Source organism: Falco peregrinus, chromosome 3, assembly GCF_023634155.1.
Source record: "Falco peregrinus isolate bFalPer1 chromosome 3, bFalPer1.pri, whole genome shotgun sequence".
Classification (NCBI taxonomy): Eukaryota; Metazoa; Chordata; class Aves; order Falconiformes; family Falconidae; genus Falco; species Falco peregrinus.
Genome location: NC_073723.1, coordinates 108,393,480 through 108,403,657, shown reverse-complemented (window position 1 = coordinate 108,403,657; position 10,178 = coordinate 108,393,480). Strand labels below are relative to the sequence as shown.

Below are 10,178 nucleotides of genomic sequence, written 5' to 3'. Positions count from 1 at the left end.
AATGGGGCAATTCTCATTCGAATGACCCTGGAACATCCAAGGGCTACATTCTGCAGAAAAAGTAACCGTACTTCCACTTTTCAAGTTGTAGTTGTGTTCCAGGTGAAGAAGCATAGCCTGCACGTCTGTGTTAAGTTTTACAATGGATCTGCTTTCCCACATCAGATAATTTTCCCTTTCACATCAGCTTGTCTCTCTCATTGCCCAAGTATTGCTTCACGCAAGAGCTGGGCATGCTGAACTATGTGTGCCAAAGGAACCAATCCAATCCCATAAGAAAGGAAAACCCAGTCCTGCACGGATCAGCCATTATGCCCCCAAGGAGTCAGATATGATTAGTTTTGAGGCCTGAGATAAAGTAACAGGCTTTCCTCTTATGAAAAAGAGTAAAAAACATTCAGATTTCTGCAAGTGCTTTACCGAATGTCAGCTGCTATAGTGCAGGCATAGTTTTCTTTATTTTCAGTACCCCAGAAACAACAACCTCTTCTTACTATCATGGTTCCACACTCCCCTTGGAGAGAATGAACACATGTCTAGCTTGGAGTATAGAAACTTTGAACTGTGACACCCAGAACCTTACACTTACTTCAAGTCTGTGAAATCATTCCTATAGATTGTCAAGATCAAGTCCAAAGAATGCAGTTAACGACGGGTTCCACCCTTTGCCTGCCTTTGAAACCATTCGGTGCAGACAATGACTTCAGGCGGTCAATGGCGGCTGATCTTTATAACCAGCTTAACTCCCTGAACACGCCAATATGATGCTGTGTGCTTGACCCTCCAGCTTCTACACCTGAGCGGGCACATCCAGAGCTCTCTAATGCTGTTACGAGTCCGTCAGAGCCAGCGTTACTCTCGGCTGGACCAGCCGGTCCTTGCATATATACACCTTCTTCCCACTTACTAAACTGCCTTCTTGCTCTTGGAAGCAACCTCTGCATTTTTTCAACATTGTCACATTCTTTACATGTATTCTTTAAACTTCTTTACCTTTTTTAATCCTTTGGATGCTTTTTCACAGTACCTGACCTCTATGAAGTGGAAAATCCCTAAGACAGGGGTGTTGTTTCCTGGTAGACAATTTTACACTTATTTTCAGCATATTATATGGTTATGAGAGTCTGGAGACTAATTTGCTCTCAGCCATTACTTTTCAGTTTTCAAGAGTGAAATCCAAGGGACCCTCACATAATGGGTGCCCTCAAATTAACTGCCTGAAATAAACCTTCCACTCCAACGTGCCGTGCCCTTCCCTGCTTTCTGCAAGCTTCCCTATCATGAGGTGACTGTCAGCTGTGCAGTACTATTTGCAGGTTTCCTATTATGTAGCGATATTTCATCTCCCTTTTAGGGCTGCAAGGACTGTAAGAGAATCAGCACACAAACCTCATTGTCCTCAACCTCAACCCGACCACCCCAGCTGTGCCAGCAGAAATACTCGGCGCCTCTCTTAGGGAGGCAGAGCTGTCTCTGGCTAGCACTGCCACCTCCCCCCCAGCTCCTGCCTCCTCCCATGGTGACTTGTTCATTGCTTCAGTATCTGTAGGTCTTTAGACTGAAGGGTTCAGTAACCGCAGCCACTCGACCCGGTGTTATTCAATGAGAACGGATCAAACACACTGCCTTTGGGAAAACAAGGAACTCCACTCCATCAGTTATACAAGCTTCCTCTATAAAAGGGGGATACTAGTTAAAGTATTTCTTGTGACAGTTGCCTTACTCCTTTTTCCTGCAGTAGCTTGTCACATTTTTACCTTAGGGATACTTCCAAATGGTCTGTTTCTATCTTCCCACTACACAATCTAAATAAGCCATTTTAACAGCTACACAGGGGCAAACAGCAACACACCTTCGGAGTGGTGGTGAGGGAGTTTTGCCACAGACAGAGTGTGATACAATATTTAAAAGGTTAGCTATGTTCCTAGATGTCTGCTTACTTCCTGGTCCCTTGGCTCTCCACAGTGTAGTTCCTCTGGACTTTTCCCTGAACTAGTTACTCCTTCCTGACAAAAGTTACACCTGCAGGGCGCTCCAGCCACCCCGGTAACAGGAAGAAATGTACTTTTAGTCAGAACTGAGAGGAAAGCAAATGTAGAGATACAAAGTTCCTGTACAGCCATGACATAAGGCAAATGTTTAACTCTATCCAGCCATGCAGTGGACAGCATGATCACTATTTCCTCCTTGACCATGCGTCATCAGGAAGATTTCATAGTGTGTTGTAAAAACAACCGCCCAAACGTTTTGGAGGAAACTTGAATAAGAAGCTTTATTCTGGTCCTCAGAGGGGAAAAGTTAAGGATCTTCTGAATCCATGAAAATGCATCTCAAATTGGAGACAGATACATTGTTTGAAACTCACCCATGTAGATGTAAAAAAGATATTCATGCTGAGGGAATGCCCACCTTCGGGAGACACTGTGATTAACCAGATAGATCTACTTGGGCCCCTCATTAATTCTTCCACCACAAGATTACTGCCACAGAGTCCGCTTGAAAATGAAACTAGTGGAACCAGAGTTTACATAGAATTTTGTGGGGGAACCCCCAGAAATATTACATGTTACCTGCTCCCCTCGCATATTTGCAACAACTTCAAAATATTTATGTGTTTCAACCGAGAACCAGTGATCTCCCAGTAACACAAGCCTAATCTTTCCGTGTAGCCTGGTTCTCTCACTTAGTGGGAGCATATGCAGACACAACTTTTGCCATCAAGAGGATCCGGTAAGATTCCTTAATGTCACCTTTCAAGGTCAGGAGGGCTGTCACAAGCAGAGGGTCATCGGCCTACAAGAAAACGCACACGTAAAACCAACCTTTTTTTTGTGTACATAGAACAAGTTAGTTGATCAAGTTCTAAATTATGTATTTTATGTCTCTGTTGTAAGACAGACCAGTTACGGCTATAGATTACCTCTCTTCCCACTGTGTTGGCTCTGTATTTCCATGCAAGGCTCATACTGCAGTAAGTAAAGTAACAATGACTAAGCATTCTATCCCTAGAGTGCTATAGATATCGTCACCACATCACAACCATGACAGCTGGGTACAGCAGCAGTGGAGTGCGCTGCAGTGAGGGTTGGGGAAGAAGTGGATCCTGTTAGCCATCAGTTAGTGTTAAATCTTGTGTAACAACCAGTGGTTACCAAGAGGCACGATGGCAACCTGAGAAATCATCCCAGGAACTCTACTGCCTTCTTTCTGCACATGACAGCAGCAATCTTTTAATTCTGGAACAAGCTACTCATTCCACCATCCCACACACAGCTCACAACAAAAAGCAGGGGAGTAAATTCTTTCAGTCTCCATGAATGCCCAAGAAGATGAATCAGGAAGGGCAATCACAGCCCTGTAGAGATGTTTGGACCTCCCACCTAGACTGTGCAATACAAAAAGGCAGAAGTAGCCAGGGAAACAGGGTTCATAAAGCCGTTCATGAAGTGGAAAATCAAAAACGCCCCACTGACTTCCAGGAACACACCAATGGAAAGGCAGCCCACAGCTGAAAGAAATGTGAACACTGTGGCAAAATGAACCCTGTAAACTTAGTTCTGTGTCAGCAGGACTGCGGGCTTTCTTGCACTGGGGACATTAAAAAAATCAGTGTTATTTTAGTTACCAGCAGCAGCACTTTGGCTTTTTGGTGCTATATAATGCCATGACCTGTCAGAAGTCATTCTACGTTCTGTAAGATGCGAGCGAAATTCTTGTTCTTTTCATCACGCAGATGAATGGTGAGGTGTAGCAAGCCTCCAAATCAAACATACCGTTTCTGGCTTTTATTCTCCCACCGGTGTTTATACCAGCCTATACCCCTCCCTTTGGTAGCTACATGTGGCTGACACGGTAGAGATCAGCTTTTGTACCGCTCCTACCAGTCGGTGCAAGCAGCTGCCACACGCTCCCGGTTTCAGCTGCAAAGTGCTGTAGCGACTGTGACTTACCTCGAAGTCAGCAGGTGGCACCCAAGAAACATCGATGCATTTTACTTGTCCGCGCTCAACCGTTCCCTTCCCAGCGCCGAGGGTGAACCCCTGCTGCTGCAGGAGAGGCAGGCTGTCCAAACTGAACTCCACGGGCTGCGAGAGACACACAAACCCCTCGTTACAGCCCGGTCTGCTCCTGCAGCACAATGACTGTTCCTCACTGCCTTGCCCAGATGCTGTATGTGGGCCCGCCGCTTGCCAAATCGCTTCTGCCCTTTGAAACTGCAAGGGGCCATCCTGTTTGCTCTGTCAAGTTGGGACGAAATACTGTACTGAAATAACAGGGGCAGACCTGTAATTCAGTCCTGTGCTCAAACGTCCGGATTTCAGAATTAGGGAAGCAAACTGCTAAATTAATTTTGTTGCTGACTTCATATGATAATGCAAAATCCTCGTATTAGCTCCTGAAAAAATAATCTTTTCTTTTCAAACATCGGTGCTTTTATAATGTAAAGTTTATCAGAAATCCTGAAAACTGTATTTTTTCATTTATAGACTGATTTTTTGAAAGAAAGAACCAGTAACCATTTGTACACTGTCAGTATTCCTTACGGCACCTGACATAAAACCACCCTTTTTATTTTCTTTACCTTCTTAGATGCAAACCGAGCTGTCTGTATAGCTCCAACTTTCAGTTCTGCCCTTGCTGGCACCGGAGGACTCTCTCCCTCAATGTACTCCAGAATGAGGAGAATGGACTTCACTGGTTCCTTTGGCTCTAAACAAATATGAAGCAAGTAAACTTTGAGACAGTCAAAACTGAGCGGTTACCAGTTTGGAACAAGCATAAATCACACCAGGATGGTTCAAAACAAAATGATGTTGTGGCAAAGTCATCAGCTGGCATAGATAAGGAGATCCTCCTTAAAGAGTTAGTGAAGAATTAAGCAAAAGGAGGTTTTGCATAATTTGCAGTTGCAAACTGCAATTGTTAATTGTTTATCAAGTTTCATGTTTGTTTTCTAGCCCCATGGCACATACATTGTGTGTATTACACTTCTACTTGTGTGTGGTACATGCTTGGATTTATTTATAGCTCAGGAGCTAGGAGTTGTTTATATATGGTCTCTGAAAACAGATCAAGTCCAAGAAAGTTAAGGGAGAATAAACTCAAGCCCCCCAAATCGTGTCTGTTTCGTAACAGCACAATCAGGAGAGTCCAGGATGTGTTATTATATATGACATAATTCTATAAACATTCAGTACAAGTCAGAGAAGTGGCAGAAAGCAAACACCTCTTCATACCTTGTAGCAATATTAAATCACAACCATTTCTTGCAAGGTACATTGCAAAGACAGAAGATCGTCATCAAGATAGAACTGCATTACAATTAAGAGAAAACCTTTCCATAAAGATAAAGCTTCCTGCATTTTTTGTGTGTTACAGATACAGGCTATGCCATGCTATTATTTGTTCCGATTCTGGAAAAGTAATCTTTAATTTACTTTTTCTTAAAGGATGAGGAACAGGCCTGTGTCTTATCACCCACTGCTTTGTAGGAAGGTGCAGGTGGTAACATATTACCTCCTTTTAGCGCTTCCTGCGATGACACAGGTGACACTACAGCCAAGGACTCCACGGGCACATCTAGTGGAACCCCCCCCTCCACAAACATGGGATGCTCTCTTGCTGCGCCCTTTAGCTGGATCACATGGGCTGTTTCCTGTGTGAGACAAACGCTTCAAATGCAGGTTACAGCTTAAGTCCCGGTGTAACTGGGGTACCGACACAACAGCATCCATCGCATAGAAACTATTACATCTCCCGCCTCTTGCCGAGAGGCCCTGTACTCTACTGCCAAAATCCCGCACCTGCCCCTTGCCCACCCACAGGCACTTCTGTATGAAACAACCTTTTGTTCTTGGGCAGGGAGGCGACTGGACAATTTATACTAAAGCCCCTAAAAGAGGTAAAATTATCTGCCGCCGAACTCAGCTAAAGTCTGTGAACCAGGACCAGTTTCCATTCCTCTTCAGTGTATTCCCATTTGCATTCTTAACCCCAGTTCCAAAGATAACTGGGGAGACAAAGCTTGCAAGGAGAGAAACGGTTCTTATTTGCTCCCTACCAGTCTCTGCTCCGCCTTTGCAGTGCCTGCTGATGGTCATTAGCTGGCACTCTTCATTAACCTTTGCTGGGTCTCCTTTGGAACAGGGCACGAAGCCCCTGCTGCGCTGCCAGCCTGCGTATCCTGACTTGGGCTCCATCTAAGCTCAACTGCTGCTCTGCAGATGGAAACCACTTTCCTCATGCTGAGTGACCGCAGAAGCAGCGCCTGGTACTCAGTGCACCTGTCAGTTTGCATTGTGCAGGGGTAGCTCTGCTCTCCGCTGCCATTAAATGCTACCTGCAGAGAACCCAGCCGGAGCTGTGCTCGGTACGTGGCAGCTCCCATCACCTCCCACTGACACCGTGCGGACAGCTGGGCAGGATGCGGACTGAATCCCAAGTCGCTACTGTTATGAATTAATAACTGAATATTTAAAACCTGAAAAAAGAAAGTGAACCTGCCATCTCCTGCCTACCTCAGTTAATCTAATACAGGTAGTATTTCTGCCTACAAATGCTGTCCACTAGATATAATTATTCGAAACTCCTACCAAGACCCATGCTGATAAAAGTTACTATAAGTCATTCTTAGACTTTGGTTTCATAATCCAGGTATCTTGACGTCTCACCTTGCCAAAAAGCACAACCTTGAGACGGTCAGAATAGTACAGACTTTCATGATCAGGACTGAAAGTAACTGTAAAATCCTGACTCTTCCCAGAAACAATTTCTCCTTCTGTTGGAAAGATGCTGAACACACTTAAGCCATTATAGTTCTGTGTTCCTGGTAAATAAAAATGAGGATACAAATAAGAAAGGAGGACAGGTCTGTTTTACTTCCTCATGTATTTAAACCCATTTAATTTTTGGTGAAGCAGCAAGTAAATAAGACCCGATACCTGGTTCTGCAGCAAAACAGGGGTTTAGAAACATCAGAGAAATCCATCTATCGGTTTAATGCATTCACCTCTAGAGGAACTGAGGAAGCATCACCAAACCCCTCCTATATTCTAATATGTTTTTACAGAGGTGGACATCCCTAAATTTAATCTTTAATATGCTATTACTGTGTGGGCTTATTCAGATTCAAATACTAGTATCTCCTTGCTGGTGGATATTTGCTCAGGCTGCATAAATTTACAGCTAGTCATATTGAAAGAATCAGTATGGCTCCTACCAGGGAAACAAAATCTTAAATTTCAGTGATGTGATACCCCAGGTTTTGGCAACTGTGTAGCTCTAACAGGACAAAGTAATTCTGCTTTATACTTCCTAAGTCTTAAACAAAAGAAAAAAAGAAAAAAAAAAGTTTACCAACAAACTCTGTTCTTTGCAAAGAGGACGTGATAAAGGATGGAAGGTTCTGCTGATCTTTGTCCCTCGTTGATGAGAGCGAATCCAGTTGTATGGAGTATCGCAGGCTCAGCGTGGAAGTGTTCTGTATCTGATGACATTCATTCACACAACGTCATTTTCATTAAGAAAAACGATTCTCAAGCCTGTAGGATCCATGGTTTGTGAACTGGCTGAATTGATTTTGCTGCATTGCTGCACTATGTACCCAGATGCCACTGAAAGCATGCGCTATTGCCACCCACAACATGCCCTGTCAGCCCCCGGCCCCCAGCAACAGGGACCAGACTCCTTTTAAAAATCTTGCATCATGTAATGTATTTTGGTTACTGACATACTTAAAGCCAAAATCTGAGAGGAGAAAAATTATGCTTAGATCTTGACCTGTTTCCAAGTCTGGGGGAATGTGCAGTACCTGAATGAGTGAATTGGAGTTAAACTGCCCCAGACCGGACCACGGCAGACCCTCACGTGCTCTTTGTAGCAGCAGTTCTGCATTTCACCCAGGTACCTTTGTCACTGCTTTGTGTGCATGCTGCGCAGCCTCAGCTGTGACAGCAGTCATGGGCAGAATAAAGAAAGAGGGCAAATGTTTCTAACCGTGGTAAAAGCAAAGCCATGTCTGACTTCACACCCCTTTCATACTGACTAGATCTGTGGAGATCACCACACCGAGCATCTCTCATTTTCCATTACAAAGGTGCCAGATCTCTGTTTTTCTGTAGAGGCTGCAGGCAGGACAGAAGTAGCCAACAAGATCCTCCCGGCACAGCTTTGTTACCTTTGGCCTGAAACCCTCTCGGCACCACACGCTTTTGAAGCGACGTTCTTTTGCCTGCAGTTTGCCACCCAGCCTTACATTCTGCTGGACTAGAAACTACAGAACTTCCTTACAAAAATGGGCTTCCTGGGTCAGCATCGAGGGATTTACCTTGAATGTGGAAGTCACCTTCTCTCTGGCTACGACATAGCCCATATGGAGTACTTCTTCCACAGAGCAAACCGTCGATGGCATCACCCCATGACCCGTGATACCGAGGGTTAGATTGGTTTTTGTCGTCCCGACATCCAGCGTTTCAAAAAACTGCCAAGGGGATTCCTGTGTCAGCCCTTCTGCGGAAGGAAAACAGCCCCCACCCTCCACCCACCCCCCTCACACCAACGGGGTGACACTACAGAACTTCTGGATTTAGTGCACAAAGATCCAAACATCGGGAAAGGCTATGCACAGGCAACCAAGCTTCTCTTGCTATTCTACAGCCTCATCCCAGTCAGCAACAGGTGTCTATTGCACAGCCCGTTACATCTCTCTGTCCCTCTTCTTTTTCCCCATTAATGTTGTATCTCTTACTCACCCATTTACTCTCATTTGGACAAAAAGAGATGATGAGGGCCTTATTTTCACCTGGCTCAAGCATCTCAACTGGTCTGACCAACAGGAAGGGACCATTGGGATTCAGAACTGAGAATCCCAGCTAAAATACTGCAGCTTAAGGAAAAAAGAGTTTATAAACAAAGACTGGGGAAAGAGATATAAGGACAGGTTTTAAGTATTGTTCAGACCAAATATGTATAAACTAACCATCTATAAGCTTTTTCAGAGATCAACACCTAACTCAGAGAAAAGAAGAACTAATTTTTTTTTTTTCCCCACAGAATTTATATAGTTGCAAGACTCTTTCCCAGCTAATAAGATCGCCACATAATTTTATTTTCAGGTTTTGCCTGGACCGGCTCATTAACACCCTAAGAGCCAGGGACATGCCTTTTCCTACATTATCCCCCCCAGTTTAACCCAGACAAGCCAGCGTAGCAGCCTCTTCTTACAAGGTATTCAGGAATTCAGAGATTCAGTGTGCAAAAAAGAGGAGTTGTGCTGCTTCACATGTACATCATCCTGTTTTGAAGCTACAGCTTTGCCATCAGTACCTGGCACTCTTTAGAGAGTGGTTAAGTGCTTCTCAAGTTTGGCTCTAAGCAGAATTATTTCCAGTGAAAAGGGTGGAATGGAATTAGCTTTCCAGTAGGTCACCTGGGCTCGTCCAATATATTCTTCATGTCACCTGCTGCCTCACTCTGAAAGATGTGTGTTAAGTCTGAAGTGTGCTGCCTCCTACTTATTTTAGTGTCAAACAGTTCCTCCTACAGATAAGAGAGTCAAATTAAACAGAAGATGAATGGCAAATGAACTTACATGTTCCAAACAAGGATACTTCCAGCTTCTCTGGGGAGATATTTTGTATTATAATTCGCTTAAATGTTCGGTGGCCTGACAAGAATAAAAACATTTCAAAAAGTGATGATGCTCACTCATGCACTACCTTTCCTCCTTTTTACCTATGCTTCTACCTGGGCCAAACATTCACCCCATTTCCATGGCTAGTACTCTAGTCAACACCCTCCAAAATACTTTCAGATTTGGACAGTCACTTGTAGAGCTTCCGATGCCATGTTTTGGAACCAAGTCTGCTTTTTTACATGCCTCAGCTGGCCAGACAGGCTCCTAATTTTCCACCTAAGTACCTGTCCCAGGACTAATTTCTATACTGGCATTTGCAAATCAACTGAACAATGTAAAAGCAAACACACAAATCTGTGCTGAGAAGAAATTAACATCAGACAAAAGAAATCAAAGCTTGAATTAAAATTTCATACCTACTGCAACATCACCAAAATTGACTGGGTTTTTTCCATTATCTGAAGTGACCACAACAGATGGCGCTACAGCTGGACAGTGCAACTCCAAATACAAAGTGTTGTAAGCGCTAGAGAGATAGTAAAAG

At 44.0% G+C, this 10,178-nt stretch overlaps 1 protein-coding gene across 2 annotated transcripts in view; it reads right to left on the bottom strand.

The window, feature by feature from the left end:
* Window positions 1-2,245: 2,245 nt before the first annotated feature.
* Window positions 2,246-10,178, bottom strand: part of CFAP74 (cilia and flagella associated protein 74) — a 92,347-nt gene continuing 84,414 nt past the window's right edge. For both annotated transcript variants that reach the window (XM_055799332.1, XM_055799333.1), the window contains 10 exons: window positions 10,051-10,160; window positions 9,609-9,664; window positions 8,751-8,870; window positions 8,327-8,479; window positions 7,357-7,486; window positions 6,672-6,826; window positions 5,518-5,656; window positions 4,583-4,710; window positions 3,951-4,085; window positions 2,246-2,793 (listed from right to left, as the gene is read on the bottom strand). In XM_055799332.1, the coding sequence (XP_055655307.1) occupies window positions 2,680-2,793; window positions 3,951-4,085; window positions 4,583-4,710; window positions 5,518-5,656; window positions 6,672-6,826; window positions 7,357-7,486; window positions 8,327-8,479; window positions 8,751-8,870; window positions 9,609-9,664; window positions 10,051-10,160 (1,240 nt within the window). In that variant the 3' untranslated portion in view covers window positions 2,246-2,679. The remainder of the gene's footprint in view (window positions 2,794-3,950; window positions 4,086-4,582; window positions 4,711-5,517; window positions 5,657-6,671; window positions 6,827-7,356; window positions 7,487-8,326; window positions 8,480-8,750; window positions 8,871-9,608; window positions 9,665-10,050; window positions 10,161-10,178) is intronic.